This window comes from Epargyreus clarus, unplaced genomic scaffold, assembly GCF_041222505.1.
Source record: "Epargyreus clarus isolate Ecla_fem2 unplaced genomic scaffold, WU_Ecla_fem_2.2 ptg000036l, whole genome shotgun sequence".
In the NCBI taxonomy this organism is placed as follows: domain Eukaryota; kingdom Metazoa; phylum Arthropoda; class Insecta; order Lepidoptera; family Hesperiidae; genus Epargyreus; species Epargyreus clarus.
The window spans coordinates 308,668-328,799 of record NW_027332241.1 but is presented as its reverse complement, the minus strand read 5'-3'; the positions used below and the strand labels follow the sequence as shown (position 1 = coordinate 328,799).

Below are 20,132 nucleotides of genomic sequence, written 5' to 3'. Positions count from 1 at the left end.
TTGGTTTAGTAGATAGTTCTGAAGTCGGCGCTCAATATATTTCGTTTGATAACGGCGTAAACAGAATGTCCAATATAAGAAAAGCGTCTTTAAAATAAATGGGGATCGCCATATAAGAAGGTGGTAGAACCCTTTGTGGTTCGTCTCCGGCGGCACAACCGCCACACTTATTTCTACCTAATAACAGCAGTGTTAGGCGCTGCTGTGTTCCGGTTTGGAAGGTGTGGTAAGGGAGACAGACTTTTCCGAGGCGTTCCAGCTTAGTCATCAGGGGTAGCGGCGCATCTGTGGCCGATCTCAGGTAGAAATATCTAATCTGGGGTTGATTATAGATGTCCATGGGAGGCTGTAGCCACTTACCATCAGGTGGACTGCATGCTCGTCTGCTACTCCTATATTACTTATAAAAAATAAAAAAAAACAAGAAACCGCTATTTCTACCGCTACTTCGTCCTTTACGCCGTTACAGGTAGAAAATTTAAATATTTTCTAATATATTCACTTTTATGGCTGCTATGGTAACGAATACCTACTTAAAATAAAAAGCAAATGAAAATTTGTTGGTACGGACCCCGTTTTTGCGAGTTGGCCTTGGCTAATTTTTACTTACCTACTGATTCCAGACCAAAAATAAAGATAGCCTCGCGAGCACACGAGCGCAAATATAGGAACACATCAAAAGGAAACTTAAAATTATTTACAATGTTTTTTATTTCCTATTATATTTATATTTCCTTGTCGGCATTCAAATTTACAGGCAATTATTCATAGTAGGAGCTCGGTATTGCCACATGAATGCTATGTTTACACTTTTGTTGGGTTGCCAACAGGTGGTACAACTTTCTGCGACCTTCTCTTCCTTCTGGTAAGCGCTGTTGTGTTCTGGTTTGAAGGGACTGCTAAGGGAGACATACTTTACCAAGGCATTCTAGCTTACTCCCCAGGCTTAGCGGCCAACCTGTGACCGACCTCAGGTAGGAATGTAATGTTATTTGGGGTTGATTACAGATGTCCATGGGCGGCAGTAGCCACTTACCATTAGGTGGTTTGTCTGCATGCGTTTGCCACTCCTATATTATAAATAATCAGCTGATTTGTGTAGTATGTCACGAACGCATGTCGTTGCCAACCCATTACTGTCTCACTTATGGAAACGGTCCCTCTGAGAAAGGTTTAGGCCATAGTCCACCAAGGCAAAGTGCGAATTGGTAGACTTCACACCCTTTTAAGGGAAGAAATCATATGTAGAAGGCGTTATCTATATTTTATTATCTGATATAATAGTCTTTGTGACATGTAAACTTATGCACATAACATTAATTATGTACCTATCTTTCAATATGTCCTTGAAACACATGAATAAATGTATATATGGTTTAGAACAGGGACACTAAGCTTAGAACCTCGTGATTAAATCGCGGCCTCTATCGGCCCGAGTTCAAATCCCATGCACGCACCTCTGATTTTTCAAAATTTATTTATTTATTTACTCTTTATTGACCATGTTAAAACAGTGTGGTGCAAAAGGCGGACTTAATGCTAAATAGCATTTTCTCCCAGTCAACCTTAGGGATGTGCAGAAAAATTGAAGGCGGTACAACTATACTAAAAAAAAATAATAATAATATCAAGTACGAAATAAAATAAAACATGAAAAAAAGAAAGAATGTGAGAAAGAAAGAGAATAAAAAAGAAATAAGATATAAATAGATGAGAAAAAAATAAGTAAAATAAGAAAATATGGGCGTATTAAAAATTACGTATCACTTGCTTAAACGGTGAAGGAAACATCGTGAGGAAACTTGCATGCCTGAGAAATGTTTACCAAACAGTTTTCAAATGTGGCTCGCCTAAGTATAGGAGCCGGTCTGCGGATCACGTCAAAATTTACATTACGTTACGTTTCATGCGCGTAACAAAATTATTAAAGATATAATATGTAGATGAAGAAGGTGATTTTGAAATATTGGCACTTTTTTTTGTTTAACCTAACGATTAGGCAGATTTGGTACCTGATGGAAAATAGTCAACGCCTGTGGACATTTGCAACACCAGAGGAATCGCCAATGTATCACTGGCTTTGTATGAAAGCTCTTTTTGCACCTTTTTTGAAGAGCCCCATGTAATAGCGCTCCGGGAATACCTCAGGAGGAAGCTCATTCCATATTTTACACGTTCGCGGCAAGACCGAAAACATTCAGGTCATTCGAATTTCTTGTAGAACCCAAAGCGGGAACCCATTTGCTTTGCTATTCACCTAAGGAATAAAATTTTAATCAATATTATAATGGCTGTTTGATCATTATAATCTTTACCTATATTGACTAAATCGTGACGTTCTGGCATATTAAAAAAATATATTTGACATTGACACTGACTGTTATAAGAAAACCCCGGCATTTTGTTTTGTTTTAAAAACCAGAAAAAAAATGAATTTTAAACATGAAATATTTCAAAACTATTCCATTTGACCAATTTTTGACGCATTCTAAAAACAAAGTGTACCGGTGGACACGCTTTACGAAATGTGGCGTTTGTTAAAGTAAAAAATATTGTGAAAATAATAAAAAAAAATTGTAAAAATAATAAAAATGTGAGTATTCTGTGTGATATATTATTTATCCTATTAATAAATATAAAAATAATGAATTAAACTATGTCCTTGTGCATGTAGATGTGTATCTTAAATAAGGATTTTGCACAAAATAAAATATAGTTTTTAAATGTGTTATGGCCTTTGATTCTAGTGTATAAAATCAAAATAAAATCCATATTATCTCTTGTTCCAGTAAGCAAAAGTTAATGAAATATCTGAGAAACATAATAGCTATTGAAGTCTGAAGAAGTCTTAATATCATGGCAGACAAAAAGAAGTTAGTCTCTTTTAATAATACAAAATATTTGTTTTTGTGTTCTTATTATGAAAGGCGTAGAAGAAACTGCACTGTGCGTATTTTACAACATAACAATAGCAAAAGCTGTCCACCTGAGGGTAAATGGCTACTACTTCCACTCATGATCATGTTACCAACCTCACAAAAGATTAAGTTCCACTTAAGGTCAGCCACACATAAGGCGGTTTCTACAATCACAGCTCCACATTACGATTCTGTGTTGCGGATGCTATATACACACATACATACATACTCAAACAGCTTGACCTGGAAATAGACACCTAAGTTTATCATTTAGATATCTTAGAAACCGGGACCTGCGTTTCAGACCGGTATGGTGACCACCCCGCGAAGTATGTCGTCAACAAATGCACGTCAGTACTACTCTTGAGGACTAAGTTGGAACACCTCTATTCATTCGCTATATCAATATTATAAAAAAACGACAAAGTGTAAAATATGGGCACTTGCAGGAATACTGACGTATACTTTCTGTATCAGGGCCCAAGCAGGGGGTGATGCTCCGGAGAAGCGCAAGGAGGACAAGGGCAAGGGGAAGAAGGAGGAGATCCCGGAGGCTGAGGAGATAGCCAAGTCACCATCACAACTTGCACAGGAGTAAGTTCTTACAAGCTTCAATTTAACTAACTTTATACATTTACTAGTACATTTATTACGTACACTGTAACACAGGTTTTAACCACCTTCAAATTATTATTAGTATTATTAAAAACATTTGAAGGTGGTAGAAGCCTTTGTGGTTCGACTCCGATGGCACCACTGCCACACCTTTTTCTGCCTCATAACAGCAATGTTGATTGAAGGTTGAATGTTTGAAGGGTGTGGTAAGGGAGACATACTTTTCCGAGGAGTTCCAGCTTATTCCTCAGGGGTAGCGGCGCACCTGTGGCCGACCTCAGATCTAGTTATTTGCTGTTTTGTCTTATATGTGTGTGTTTAATCTTATATGTGATGTATAACTGTGTAAATAAATTTAATTGAATGTATTTTATTACTCTTCATTATTTGAGTTTATCATATTAATATGTTATTTTAAAAATGTTCATTCTTATGATTAGCTTCACTCATTCTTATTTTACTTAATTTAATTGGCAAATAAACTAAATGGAAAACCATGCAAATTAGTTAAATAAATAAATTATAGTTAAATAAAATTGCTTTGATAGTTTAAAGGTCAATTGTTACAATTGAATTTGAAACCAGTTGACCTCAATCCATTGTTCGATTTAAAATTTCAAATTGGTACATGTTTGAATCACGTTGCATGATTTATTTTATTTATTTAATTATTACAACTTGAGCTGTGGCTCTTAAAATCATACAAATACATTTCTAGTATATAGTATTTCTTACAGCCAATTTTTTTATTTTTATTTATTCATAATTCTTACATCTAACATTACAGGTTTATAGCCTAATTCGTTAGTGTAGCTACATAATAATAATAATAATAACACAATAATCGTACATAATAATAATAATAACTAATACAATAATAATCAAAGATGTCAATAATAATCAAAGATGTCAATAATAATAATGTCAGGCTTACAATAAATTTATATAATATTATTTGTAAAAATTATGGATTTACAATTTTTTTAACTAAAGAACTTATAACAGCACGAATAAGGGTTTTATAAATAGGTATTAATATATATAAATACAGGTATAAATACTATAAATATATAATTAATTACAAACATAAACACATATATATGTATAATAATTTATATACCAAAGATTTCATGTAAATAATAGGTATATTTCAATTGTATGTTTACTTAGTCACTAATGTGGAGATTATTAATGACTTTATGTACCTCTTTTTTAAAACTATTTTTACTTTTCGCTATCATTTATTCATTTTAATTAAGTAACATAATTATATATAATATATCTATCTATTTATCTATCTATCTATCTATCTATCTATCTATCTATTTTTACTTGAATGGAAAATGTCTAGTGTTAAATCTTTTATTATAACTTTTTTTAAATCTTATGACGAGCGAATTTTGTGCATAATTATTTCTGGTCTGAGCGACAGCGAATAAAGTTTTTCCCGCGTGCCTTGTACGCTTTTTTGGAACATTAAAACTTGAAAATTTTGATAGCAAAGCTTGACAATCCATGTACCCATTACAAATACCATGCAAAAAGGTCATATCAATTACATTGCGCATACCCTCAAGAGGCATGCGATATTTTTTTTTAACGCTTCCTACACGTACAGCCCCACACTAGGATTCTCCGTGTCGTGGGTGCCATGGACACACACATAGACAAATACACAAACACCCAGACCCAGAAACAGAAATCTAAATTCATCAGTTAGATATCTGTCTGGCCGGGGATCGAACTCGGGACCCTTTGCGCGTCTGACCGGTATGGTGGCCGCTCCACCACGCGGGTCGTCTTGGTTTAGTGTTATTCTTAATCCAACAAATAGCTCCACCATCAATACTTAACTATTTATGTATAGTCCGCGTAAAACTGCTAGTCCGCTCTGAATATAGAAATCAATCACGTCGCCATAGCAAATTGTATGACTACACCTTCTCGCAACAATTTCAGAGCGGATTAGCAGTTTGGCGCGGACTATACCACTATGTAAAATTGTATAATATTTACTTTTTAAAAGATGCAGATTTGCATACGTATGAAGTTTCTTTCACCGCTTCTTCTTCATAGTGAAACCTTCCGCAGCGGTGGTAGTTTGTTGACTTTCAAAAAGAGTTCTATATGAATCAATTTTGAATAAATTAGATTTAAATTTGAATTTGATTATGGACGGTCTTACATGGTGGGTCAATTATTTGATAGGTATACCTGCATTATATGGGTATCAAATGAAAGTTTTGTCTAAGATAAATACGCAAATCAAAATGTTATCACTAAAACTGTTTTAAAAGTGTTTTGCAAGGCAGTGTCACTACATAACTACATATGCTTTTTCTTATAGTCCGCGCCAAACTTTTAGTCCGCTCTAAAGTTGTTGCGCGCAGGTGTAGTCAGAGAGCCGATGCGGTCGAACACAACTACAAGCATATACTCCGTAGCAACGTAAGAGCACACTAACTGCGGCTCCATCTCACGCGGGAGAGAGCGGGCAGCGGATGGTGCGGGGGGGGGGGGGACACCGGGCTGTCTTCGTCCCGCTGATATCTACAATTTTGCTGTTGCGACGCGACTAGTTTCTATATTCAGAGCGGACTAGAAGTTTGGCGCGGACTATACCTCACTAGCATTACTTTTTTATGTATCTTCAGGGAGGCAGAGTACAGAGCGATGCTCCGCAAGCAGAGGTTCAAGCGCCGTTGGCCGGAGATCACCAAGGTGACCATTCGCACGCGGCAATGGAGGCCGCCCTCGCCGCCCAAGCGACTGCCGCCCATCGTGAGTGTTGTTGTTGTATAGGAGTTAATGAGCATGTCTACGTGATGTGTGGCTACTACCGGCCAAGGATATCTGTAATCAACCTCAGATAAGATTAGATTCCTACTTAAGGTTGGCATTTGATGTTATAATGTTATAATATACAAGTACCTGAGTATGTAGTTCACCTGATGGTAAGTGGTTACTGCCGCCCATCTTGATCTAGAGATTGTTATCTGATGTGTTGCTACTACTGAGGACTACCTTGGATAAGTATGTCTCCCTTACCATACCCTTCAAATCAGAACACAGTAGCGCTTAATACTGCTGTTATTATGCAGACATTGATGTGGAGGTGATGCCGCCGATGTGGTAAGGGAGACATACTTTTCCGAGGCATTCCAGCTTAGTCCTCAGGGGTAGCGACGCATCTGTCACTGACCTTAGGTAGGAATCCAATCTTACCTGGGGTTGTACAGATGTCCATGGGCGGCAGTAGCCACTTTACCAGCACTTAAAAATTTTCTCAAAATCGCTATAAGAATAACTTTAATACCAAATACTTTTGGTGGTGGTAAACTACAGAGAGTTTTTCAAATTAAATCAAAACAAATAACTTTATTTTGGAACATAGGCTTAAAACATAGGTGTATAGTCCGCGTAAAACTGCTAGTCCGCTCTGAATATAGAAATGAATCGCGTCGCCATAGCAAATTGTATGACTAAACCTGCTCGCAACAACGTCAGAGCGGACTAGCAGTTTGGCGCGAACTATAGTTTGGGTAATATCCGCCATATTCCGGCCTCATGGGTATACAATATTACAATAATTACAACCATCCTTAGTATAGTCCAGGATCCAGGGTACAGTCGAGACGTATTCCAGGTGATAGAGCGCCCGGAGCTGACCCTGCGTCGCTGGGTGCCGCCGCAGCGGCGCCGCCGCCGCCGCCGCGCGAGGCTGCCGCGCATCCCGCGGGAGGAGCTCACGCGGCCGCTGTACGACTATGCGAAGCTTAAGAAGGTTTGCGTTATGATGATAATTATGATGAATGACGTTACAATAGTGCTTTGTTTGCTTTTTAAGATTTCGAGCCTTTAGGGTTCCGTACCACCAAATTTTCTTCTTTTTTTACCACGCTTTTATTGTGTTGTACATACCTATGTATGAATGTATGTGTAACGGAATATTTGAACTCGATTTTTACCCACTTTGAACGGTCCGATTAATTTTATTTTTTTAACAATTATCGAGAACCTATGACAATACACTATTGTAATAATTTTATCTCATTCTCCTCTTCAGGATTAACTATTTTCCTTGTGCGATTTTAGCGTGGTTTCTAGTTTTTAAACTATAATTATTTTACATTTATCTCGCACACCATTGTAGCACTATTAATATAGACATAGACTTGTTTTTTGGGACAGGTACAGATAAAGTTTTCAAACTTTATCTGTACAAAAAACAGATAACAGAGTCAATGAATAAAGCAAAAAATGTTTTTTTTTCAGATTTGGAACAATTTCGTTCAAGTGGAAAAGAACAAGATGATGTTGCAGGGCAGCATCGGATGCAACTCCAAGAAGTATTCTTCTACAACTTGTGGTAGGATTAAACTTAGTTTTACAGATATTACAGGCATTTGGAAGGTAGTAGAACCCGACAGGATTGACTCCGGAGGCACCATTTTTTTTTTTTTTTTTTTGTTGACGAGGGGGAAACCTTCAAAAGGTACCCGATGCCTTGGGAGCGACACAGGGTTATGTGGGACTCTTACCGCACTAAAACCCCCCCGGTGGCCGTCCTCAGCGCTGCGTAGAGGACTCCGGGATCTCCAAAGGAACGCAACCGGAGTCCTCTTAGCGCATTGCCCCGTCGGGCTCCGCCCAGGTGAGCTTATCGCTCACCGCACCGTCTGGTGCATACGACGGTATGCGACCACACATACCGCCGTCCTTCCCGGGGCCGTTGGCTGGGTGGTTCGAGCTCCCACTCTTGCCACCCACGACCCCAGAAGCCCCCTTTTAGTCGCCTCTTACGACAGGCAGGGGATACCGTAGCCCTATTCTTGTCCCGGAACTACAGGGATAGACTCCGGAGGCACCATAGCCACTTGTTTCTACTTTGATGGAGGGTCATCTATCTGGAGGCTTTGTGATCATGCCTGGACAGCGGCCGTGCTCCGACAGTCACAGTTCGGAACTTATACATGTACAAAATGTTTAGAAAATTTCGATAGCGTGATTCAGAATACTCGTGGCGCCATCTCTTGACGAGAAGCGGGATGTCGCCACACTACCTTAGACGTGTAGCGCTGCTGTGTTTTGGTTTCGAGGGAGTGGTGCGGAGTGGGACTTACGCGAAATACGCAAAACACATTTGTGACCGATTGCGAAAATTAATTTATTAATATTGTGAAAATAATTTATAAGTATTCATACATCCATTCATTTTATTATTCTAATTTCCAGCAGTTATATTGTTTGGTCATTGATGGAAATATTTATTTACTTACTCATTCATTCAAAAAGTATATTTAATTTTTTGAATTTAGCACTTTAATAAAAAAGGTTTTATTATTTTATCGTTAACATTAATTTACCGTTCGTTCATTCAATTAATCAATATTCATTCTTTTATACTTACATCCAATAAATAAATCTATCAGTCGTCACTTAATTCATTTTATTCAAACTTTCACTCATCTTTCCATTCATTCAATAATTGTATCAGATCATGAATGCATCATTTTAATAATTAATTGATTCGCTCCCGCTTTATCAACCGTTCGTTCCTTTCCTAATCGAATTCAGGTAGTATCACTGAATAGAGTTGGTTATATCCATTGGTCACAGTAACATAATACGCTTTCTACACTCACTGCCCCACACTAGGATTCCCTGTATTCTGAGTGCCTTGGACACACACAATGACGAATATACAAACACCCAGACCCAGAATATCTAAATTCATCATTCAGAGTCAGAGAGACACATAGTCTGGCCGGGGATCGTACCCGGAACCCTTTGCGCGTCAGACCGGTACAATGACCGCTCCACCACGCGGATCGACAAACAGTGTCCATTGACACTTGGAACGTCGTTTAAAAATAATCCATCAATATTTCCAGGTGCTCAAACAGCCTGCATAGCAGTGGCCTGCCGAGCACTGCTGGACGAGAAGACCCCCGCCCAGCTGGTGAGGAGCGACGTGGACGAGCTGATCGACGTGGGCGACAGATACTACAGGCAGTGCATGCTCGCCATGAAGTGCTACAAGGGTGAGGGAGAGAGGGGGGATAGGGGAGGCGGGGGGTAGGGGGGAGACACCCGCAAAGCTGGTGAGGAGCGGAGCAACGTGGACGAGCTGATCGACGATATAATAATATGAAGAAGAGTGTGTGACGTTTACCAATTTCCATGAGAATGAGAGTTTGTTTGCTTGCTACACTTTCACGCCTTAACTACGCAACCGATTGTCATGAAATTTCATACACGCGTTCCTTCTGAGGGTTTCTGAAAAGGTACCCGCTTTTATCCCAAAGAAAGTATCATGGATAAAAATCGCTGCGAGAAAAGCCGTGGGTAAAAGTTAGTGTTTAATATGACTATTAAGGTTTGCTATCTTACTATTTGCAGGTAAGCCCCAGTTGCAGCTGAACCAGCTGCTGACCTCGTTCTACTTGCACGACACCCGCTACACGGTGAAGATGACGGAGCTGGAGAGGGGGCTGCTGGCGAAGCACCCGGACAACATACAGGCGGAGCCCGACCTCATGGCGTGAGTACCATCCATCGGGCTTTGCAAGTCCACTGCTGGACTTAGGCCTTACCTTATCTACGCTATTCCGACCGGTCTTAAGAGGTTGAGAACGATTACTGTATCAAGTATATCCTGCCAACCTCTTCATGTCAGTCCACCTGGTAGGGAGGCATCCTATTCTTCTGTTTTGTCTGTGCCTCGGAACTGAGGCCCTAGATTATGGGTTTTCTTTGTTTTTGGGCAGAATTTCCGTTTTCGTATTTAAAGTAAATTGACACCAATACACCCTCCGATAGTTAATGATGCAGATACATAAACTCAATGTAAATTGATTTATATGTTAATATAATATGTGACACTTTTGATATGTTCTTTCAAGTGTATGTTATATTGAGTGTACATATGCCACGTAATATATCGGGATTAATCCTGCAAGTATGTTTAATTTTATCCTATAACTCCATCAGTTAACCCCCTTTTTTCAACCCCCAGGTTAATGGAGAAGCGTCAAGGCGCGACCTACATGTTCGTGTTGTCCGCGGGCAACCGTCACTTCCTCCTGTGGGGCCACCCGCCGCCGCCCGAGGCCGCTAGTGCGGTGCGCACCGTCTGCTACATGTTTGATCCGCATATGCTGAACGAGGTCGGACAACCGGACAAATTGTAAGTGTAGAAGGAGGAAGGGGATACAGTGGTGAGGGAGAGGGTGAAATTGAGTGAGAACGAGGGTAAGAGAAAGAGAGGCAGTGAAGGAGTGAGAGAGAGACAGAGAGGGAGAGAGAATGAAAATTTAAGTGAAAGACAGAGGTGAAATGAAGAAAGAGATAGAGATAACGTTACAAAGACAGGCAAAAATGGAATGGAAAGAAATACAATGTTCCAGCATTTAAAAAATGAGAGAGAATAAGGAAGATGCGCTAAGTGTGATAGATAATGAGACAGAAAGGAAGAACCGAGCTAGGTAGGTATGAGATCGTGTGTGTGTAACAGAGAGAAAGAGCGGAGAAAAGACGGAGACATAGTTATGTTTGTGTATGTTAGTACGCGTTTGATCGTGTTTTATTATGATAATGTTTGTGCATGTGTTTCTCTTTGTGCTTTTCTGTGTGTGAAGCACAGTCTCTGTATATTTGTGTGTGTGAAGCGTCAAGGCGCGACCTACATGTTGGTGTTGTCACTTCCTCCTGTGGAGGCGCACCGTCCGCTTTATGCTGCACCCGCACATGCAACCGGAGAGGCTGTGAGTATAAGGGGGGATGGGAGGGGGGCACAGTGATACGGGAGAGGTTGGCATTGAGAGAGCTTTAGGGAAGACGGAGATAGAGAGAGAGGAAATTTAAAAGAAACATAGAGATGAAATGAAGAAAGAGAGAGAAAATGATACAAAGACGGCCAGAAATGAAGGAGAAAGAGAGAGAGAGAAAACGTGACTCGATGATAAACAGATGGGAATAAGAAAGATGTACTGAGTATAAGAAGGAGAGAGAAACAGCGTGATTTAAGAGGAAAAAAGAGACAAAGATAAAGGCGAAAAAAAGAGCGAGATATTATTGTATGTCTATGTGGTGTATATATGTATGTTGGTGCGTGCGTGAATGTGTATTGTTCTGAGAGTGAGAGTGAGAAGTAAATGATAGAGATAAGACAAGATAATGATAGAAAAAGACAGAAAAAGTACGTCAAATCTTATTAGAGGATTATCGTAGATTTACCTTCTGTGCGTAGGTCCGGGGCTGGTGCCTTCCTAAGGTACGCGGGAATCTCGTCGTTCGTACTGGACTTCCTCGCGCACTACGGAGACCTGGAGGCGGCCAAGCACGGCAACCCTAGACCTGCCATCACACTCACCGAGGTTGAGGTAATGGACCCTATGCATTACTATAGATTATTTTTGTAAATTATTTTTATTATGTATTCTAATTTCTTATATGTTGTCTACTGTAAGTGTGTAATAGATAATTTTTGCTATATTAACAAAATAAACAACTTTTATCTGTATAACATGAGATTTGTATAGTTGTAGTAAGAAATGCATTTATTTATTTTACTTTAATTAATATGGTACAAAACTAATTACATTAAATTAAAGTTAGACAGATTAATCAATGCATGGATCGATGTTTTTTAATATTAAATTCATCCTGCTCGCAGGACCATTTAAAAGTGAAGCTGGCATAGAGAACCATTTTTTTTTAAATCTAGTAATGATTTTTTGCTCCCGGGTACCCATGTATCAATTCCTAAAATGATATTTTCAAATTCTATTGTAAATGTGGGGCTGTGAGCGTAAATAGCGTAAGGCCTAAATCAATGTATGGTAAATATTCTTGAGGTAGTGAAATTGTATTTCCAGGTGGTCCAACGGGAGCCTCTCCTGCGGGAGCCGACGTACGAGCTGGACATGAAGGCGCTGCACGTCCACTGCCGCAGCGAGTGGGACAGCATGAACATCAACGCGCTCATCGAGAAGAAGATCAAGGAGGTACACTCCGCGCCGAACTTGTAGTCCGCTCTGAATATAGAAACGAGTCGCGTGGCAACGTAATTGTAGATATCAGCGGGAATACGACAGCGGGCCCTTCGGCACCCTCCGCTGCCCGCTCTCGCCCGCGGGGACATGGCGCAGTTAGTGTGCCCTTATTGTTGCTACGGAGTATATACTGACTAAACCTGCGCGCAACAACGACAGAGTGGACTAGAACTTAGGTGCGGACTGTACACGATAGATAAACAACTTAGCGCGTAGATATAAGCTGGTAGAACCCTGTGCGGGTCGACTCCGGCGGCATCGCCGCCACACCTATATCTGCCTTATAACAGCAGTGCCAAGCGCTGCTGTGTTCTGGTTTGAAGGGTGTGGTAAGGGAGACATACTTATCCGAGGCGTTCCAACTTGCAGTCCTCAGGGGCAGCGGCGCATCTGTAGCTGACCTCAGGTCTATCTAATTCTATCTGGTGTTGTTATTAAAGTTGTCCATGGGCGGCCGTAGCCACTGACCATCATGTGAACTGCATGCTCGTCTGCTACCCCTATATTATAAAAAACAAACTCGAAAACGACTGGTGGGGTATTACTACAGATGGATGTACGGAACCACCTTTAAAAATAACTTCCTCCTTTCCCCCATCAGGGCAAGTATCCCCAGTGCTCGCTGAGCGCGGTGAGCCTGGCCACCTCCAGGGCCACCTCCCGGAAGAAGGTCCGCGACTTCTACCAGAAGATGCCCAAAGAAGTGAGTCATCTTAAACATAAACCCGACTCTACATGAGAAAAAGTAGCTCCTCCTATTTAGTGATTATCTAGTGATTTAATGAGTATAGAGACAATTTATATTTGATCACGTTCAAGTGTTCTACTTACGTCCAATGTTATCGTGCGGTTTCAGTTCCAAATTCAGAACCAAAAATAATAATCTTTCATACTTTATCGGTGGGAGATCACTCTGTGGCTATGTGATCATGCTCGTACAGCGGCCGCGCTCCGACAGTCAGTTCGGAATATGGAAGATATTGAGAAAACTTCGATAGCATGATTCATAGCATAATCTCATGATTTGTGGAAATTACCATAGCGTGCTTTTGTAACGCCATCTGTTGACGAGTTGCGGGAACCCGGCACACTATCTCTCCCTTCGTTAGTTCCCCCCTCTCCCCCCTTTCCCCTCTCATCACCCCCCTCCTGTCCCCCAGCCGCCCCCCACGCTGCCGCTGCCCCCCGAGCGGGCGCCCCCCGGCCCCACGCTGGAGCAGATCATGCAGATGCGCGGCGAGGACTTCTTCCTCTACTGCCCCCAATCCGACGGACATGCTTATGGAAGGTGAGTATGCCATCATCATCATATATTTTTTTAAATATCTCTCAACACAAACAAAGTGATAATTCGCTTTATAACAGCAGTGTTAAACGCCGTAGTTTGGTTTGAAGGGTGTAGTGAGGGAGACATATATTCCGAGGCGTTTCAACTTAGTCCTCAGGGGTAGCGACGCATCTGTGGCCGACTTCAGGTAGAAATATTTAATCCTATCTGGGGTTGATTAAAAATGTTCATGGGCGACAGTAGCCACTTACAATCAGGTGGACTGCATACTCGGCTACTACTCAATAATAATGGTCAATGTGTAATAATTGTTACCCCCCTGTTTCACCAGAGACGACATGATCCCCCGGCCTAAGTCGGAGACGGTGCTGCACAGCTACGTGGAGATCGCGGACAAGAACTTCCACTCGCAGTACCAGCAGCTCGACGTGGACAAGTGGCTGCTGAGAGGCACCCGCCACATGGCCAGTTACCGGTGAGTGGGGGATCCCGGTGAGAGGGGGATCTTCTATCCAGGAGGGGTGGGGGTCGCTATGGTAATGCTAAGGAGTACCAGGCATATGGTCAACTACCGGTGAAGGGGGAATATAGGAGGAGGGGGTCGCTATCGTTGATGCTGAGGGGCACCAAGCACATGGCCAGCTTTCGGGCAGGGGGGGAATAGGGGAGTCGATATCGTTAACGGAGGGTCAGCACAGGGCTCCCCTTTGCTATGATGAGGGGTTGTTAAGTACGTATAGATAGGATTCAATAAGGGGGAGGTTGGGTAGTAGTACATATATGTGGGGAAGTTAACAGTGTAATAAGGGGAGAGTTTATGTAATGTGATGTAAGAAAGTAAAGTGGATTGGGGGTAAAATGAAAATGAGTTACGTGCACAATGGGAGAAGTTCCCAGAAATATGACATAGACGACGGGGGAAAGTCATGAGGAACGTTGGGTAGTAAAAGACTTTAGGGGAAAAAGGATTAGGGGGAAAAATACAAAATGAGTTGAATAGGTGTGTAAGATTTTGTGATAATGGCTGCTGAAGGGCTGCATGGTTTGAGGTGTTGCAGATTAGCGACTATAGTCGGGCCATTACATCATAAAATCATAAAACATCATAAAATGATTTATGGCTCAGCTCGCACGTGTTCGTAATAACCCCAACTATAGTCGATTTTTGAGGGAAAGTGTGTGTCGCTATATGACGTATTAACACGTTCTTTGAAGATGTATCAACGTTCTTTACATGTTCCAGTTATCAAGTATTCAAGACGTTCACCGCGATACCGTGTTGTGTGGCCGCGATGGGGACGCTCCGTCGACTGCGAGCCCGCGCGTGGAACGAGGACGTGCTGGACGAGACGCTGGACCTCGGGTACAACTTCTACCGGGTGAGCGCACTGGCACACTGACACTGCTGGCCACTGGTCACTTACCCAATGAGTAGGGTTAGGTTAGGTTAGTGTTAGCGTACCTGGTCCCGACAAGGGGCGTACAGAGGAACACCGTGGGGTTTTAGCCGGTAGGAGTCCACCATACTCTCGCCGATGCTCTCGTAGCTAAGAGGAATCCATGAGCTGTGCTGGACAAGACGTTGGACCTCGGATACAAAACCTCTACCGGGTGAGGACACACAGCCAATGAGTAGGGTTATGTTAGGTTAGGTTAGTTAGCAAGTGTTCAAGACTGGGAACATTGCGGCGGTTGTTAGTCCGCGCGTGGAACGAGGACATGCTGGACGAGATGCTGGACCTTGGGTACAACTTCTACCGGGTGAGGACACACTGACACACTAACCCTGCTGGGCACGGGTCTCCGCTCAGAGTGAGGAGGGTTAGGATATATTCCATTGAGTTGACCAAGTATAGCAAATGAGAAAGCAATCCGTTTGATGATAAGTGGCTACTGTCCACGGACATCTGTATTCTGTAATCAATCCCACAAAACATTGAAATATACCTGAAGTCAGCCGCAAATTAGCCGTTATGCCTGAGGATTAAACTAGAATGACTCTGAAAATAATGTCACCCTTACCAAACCCTTCAAAGCGGAACACAGCAGCGCTTAACACTAATTGTATTGAGCAAAGAGATACACTTATACATGACATTCCTTATACCACAACTAGAATACAAAGATCCTTACACCGTCTATAATTTTGTTTGTAATATATTTTCAGGAGTCCCTAGTGGAGAGGGGAGGTCCTATCCGTCGACTGGTCCTTGGAGAATTGAAGGAAACTTTCAGGATACGCGACCAGGAGTATATACATAAGGTATGTGTTAAGGTATACACAGTATGTGTGCATATAACAAAGGGAAAAGTGAGAGTAAACATACATTCAACAAATGCATACAAACCGATCTGGCCACTACTCACTCAACTACAAAGATAGACAAAAGTACGCAAACGGATCATATTATCTGTGATACATCAAATAATAATAATAATCTTTTTCGTTTATAAGAAAATTACAATACTACATCAAAATATCAATGGATTATATACAAAAGCTGATGATCTTCTCGTTTCCCTTAATGATCTATCAAGTAATAGTAACATATTTATTGACGTTTTGTGTATTACCGAACACAATATGATATTAAGTGATATAGACTATGTATGTATAACAAATTTTAACTTAGCTTCATTCTATGTAAGGGAAAATAGGGCAGGTGGTTCATGTATTTTAGTACGGAAAGGACATAAGTTTCGAAATATTTCAGACATAGAATTGTATAATATTGCAAATATTTTCGAATGTAGTGCAATAGAACTAATAGATCATAAAATAATTATCATATGTATCTACAGGTCTCCAAAAAAGAATCTAACGATCATTGACATGTTCTTTAATAGACTTGACGAATTACTTTGTAAATTATGTACTAAAAATCACAGAATAATATTATGTGGAGATTTTAATATCGACAGATTGAAGAAAAATAAAGAATCAATATCATTTGAGCAAATATTAAGTACTTATAATCTACAGTTGTGTATAGAGGTTCCAACACGCTTGTGTAGCAAAACTTGTATAGACAATTTTGCGCATAATATACCTAACTCCAATAGCTTCGTACTTGATTTAGCTTTATCTGATCACACTGCACAAATTTTACAACTTCCGGTGAAAAAAAGCTATTTTCTTAATCACTGGTATACTCAGAAACGAAGCTATAATAAAGAAAACATGGTTAAATTTTATAACTCCTTAAAAAATCTATCATTTAATGAAGTTTATTCTATATCTGACGCAAACTTAGCTTATAATAATTTTCATGACATATTTCAATTATTCTACAAATTATGTTTCCCTTTAATTAAAGTGAAAATACCTATAGTTAAGCGACATCCATGGATATCAAAGGGCATAAGAACCTGCACCAAAATTAAAAGAAAACTTCTATGGAATGCTAGGCTTACTAAGAACAAAAAAGATAGTGACAAGTTTAAGATATATAATAAAAGATTAAAACAGATAATTAAATTAACTCAAAAATCCCACAATAATTATTCTATAAACATTGCTCCAAATAAAGCTAAGGCAACTTGGAATATCATAAATAATAACATTAATAATATTCCGCGACAGCAAATAGATACAATTAAAATAAATAATAGGTTTGTGTCTGATCCACAAGTCATAGCACAGGCGTTTAACGACTTCTTTTTAGATGAAATACATCATAATTGTACGAAAAAAAATGTTAAATGTAGAAACATGATTAAAAATACTACATCAAATTCCTTTTATTTAAGCCCTACATGTGTAGGGGACATTTTACAAGTAATCAAGTCTTTAAAAAATACAAACAGCACTGGATATGATGAACTCAATACAAAAACAATTAAATATGTTGCAGATATAATTTCTCCTGTACTAAGTCATATTTTAAACCTGTGTATCGAACAGGGCACATTTCCAGACAGACTAAAACTAACAATAATAAAACCAGTATACAAAAAACATGATAGTAAGGAAATGGTAAACTACCGCCCCTTTGCTCTTATTCCTGTACTATCTAAAGTATTCGAGAAGGTTATATACAATCATCTATATTCATATTTAGAGAAATTCAAAATTTTAGCTGACGAACAACTGGGATTTAATAAGTCGATAAATACAGCGGTCATAAATTTATTAAAAACAATAATGACAAATTTAGATAATAAAAGACAGGTAACATCAATTTTCATGGACATGACTAGGGCATTTGATTATGTTGACCACACTATATTAATTAATAAACTAGAAACCTATGGTGTAAGAAGCAATCCACTTAATCTTATCAAATCATACCTCACTGGAAGAAAACTCATCACAGAAATTAGTAAAATTGATTGCATAAATAAAAATGAAGTAAAATATAAATCAAAACCTAGACAAACTTTTTTCGGAGTTCCCCAAGGAAGTATTCTAGGTCCATTACTTTTTCTAATTTATATAAATGATTTTCCGAAAACAATAGAACAACCGATGATATTATTTGCAGATGACAGTACAAATTAATAAATCACTAGAGCTGTTAATTGACTGGTTAAGCAATAATAACCTTATAATAAACCTAGAAAAAACGTGCATGATTAATTTTAGGAATAAAAACACACAAGTGAGAAATTTAAATATAAAATATAAAAACAAATCTATACAGAAAACAAATACCACTAAATTTTTAGGATTACATATAGACAATAAATTATCTTGGCAAACACACATTGAAAACCTTAGTAAGAAAATAAATGCATTTTCGTTTGCTTTATACAAGTTAAATAAGATTGTGAACCTACCTACAACCTTAACTGCATATCATGCGTATGTTGGAAGTATGTTGCGATATGGAATAATTTTTTGGGGTAACGCAGTTAGTGCTGAAAGGGCATTTAAGGCACAAAAGAAATGTATCCGTTCTATATGTAAATTAAGACAAACTGATTCTTGTAAGTCACATTTTCGAAATTTAAAAATATTAACTCTCCCTTCGTTATATATATATGAGATTGCATCGATGGTAAATGGAGATATTGACAATTACGAAAAATTAACATTGACTAGAAATATTAATAAATTAAGGACAATAAAGTCGAGAACAAAGCTCTACCACAACAGTGTATTTTGTATGGGTCCTAAAATATATAATAAACTCCCTGATTATATAAAATCTGCAACTGGCTATAAATTTAAAAGATTGCTTAAATTACACCTTATTGATAATGCGTACTATTCCGTTAAAGAATTTTTAAACGACAATGTATAGAATGATAATGACATATATAATTTAATAATAATTAATTTAATAATAATAATTTAATAATATTGTTATGTTAATGTTTTAAAATTATAAATTGACTGTTTAAAATTTATTTGAATAATAAGAAGACAATTATGTATTAATTAAAATTTTGCATACCTCTAAGAGGTGTAATATAGAGGACAATTTTGAGGATATAACAACTGTATACCTATATTAAGCAAAATAAATGATTTGATTTGATTTGATTTGATGTGTTAAGGTATATAAGGGGGTCCAGCTTAGCATAGACATATAAAAGAAATCTTCAAATACATAATTTTAGTTTTTCACTAACAAATTTCATGCACAAAAATTATGTTCAGAAAGAAGCAGATACAGGCCCTCCCCGTTTTTTTTAATGAAATAAAAGCGTGTGTTTACTTATGTATAAGTGTATAGTCCGCGTTAAACTGCTAGTCCGCTCTGAATATAGTAATGAATCGCGTCGCCATAGCAAATTGTATGACTACACCTGCTCGCAACAACTCAGAGCGGACTAGCAGTTTGGCGCTGACTATAAGAAGTTATATTTCTTTAGTATGATTAACAAAACATTAAAAAGAGTGCGTCTATCAATGACATACGCGCAAGTATTTAAACTAGTACAAAACAAGAAATGATTGCAAAATTATACTACATTACACGACACGAAATATTGCATATCTTAAAACAAATAATCCTTACTGAAAAATATGCATTATTTACTAGCCAACTTTATAGTATCGATTTTGTATCTGTCGGCCAAAAAGGAGTATTTTTAGTATGTTTTATGTGTGTGTGTGTGTGTTTGTATATGTACAGGAGCGCGGTATAGCGGTGTGGGGCAAGCTGATCTCCTCGGACCCGAAGGTGTTTGATCTGTGCCGCGGCATCGAGCAGTTCTTCAAGGAGGGCGACACCGGCCTCTTGCAGGTTTGTGACGTCACTCGCCATCCAATATGGCGGACCAATGAGAGGAAATGATTTGGTTCTA

General features: G+C 39.2%; 1 protein-coding gene across 1 annotated transcript in view; it reads left to right on the top strand.

The window, feature by feature from the left end:
* The first annotated feature begins 2,388 nt into the window (after window positions 1-2,388).
* Window positions 2,389-20,132, top strand: part of LOC140756910 (uncharacterized) — a 53,220-nt gene continuing 35,476 nt past the window's right edge. Inside the window, 17 exon segments of the mRNA XM_083059031.1 lie at window positions 2,389-2,593; window positions 2,790-2,873; window positions 3,396-3,512; window positions 6,188-6,314; window positions 7,180-7,317; window positions 7,809-7,902; window positions 9,428-9,577; window positions 9,936-10,077; window positions 10,552-10,722; window positions 11,785-11,917; window positions 12,413-12,541; window positions 13,191-13,292; window positions 13,750-13,877; window positions 14,209-14,352; window positions 15,121-15,256; window positions 16,045-16,140; window positions 19,961-20,071. Of these exon segments, the coding sequence (XP_082915157.1) occupies window positions 2,857-2,873; window positions 3,396-3,512; window positions 6,188-6,314; window positions 7,180-7,317; window positions 7,809-7,902; window positions 9,428-9,577; window positions 9,936-10,077; window positions 10,552-10,722; window positions 11,785-11,917; window positions 12,413-12,541; window positions 13,191-13,292; window positions 13,750-13,877; window positions 14,209-14,352; window positions 15,121-15,256; window positions 16,045-16,140; window positions 19,961-20,071 (1,935 nt within the window). The 5' untranslated portion in view covers window positions 2,389-2,593; window positions 2,790-2,856.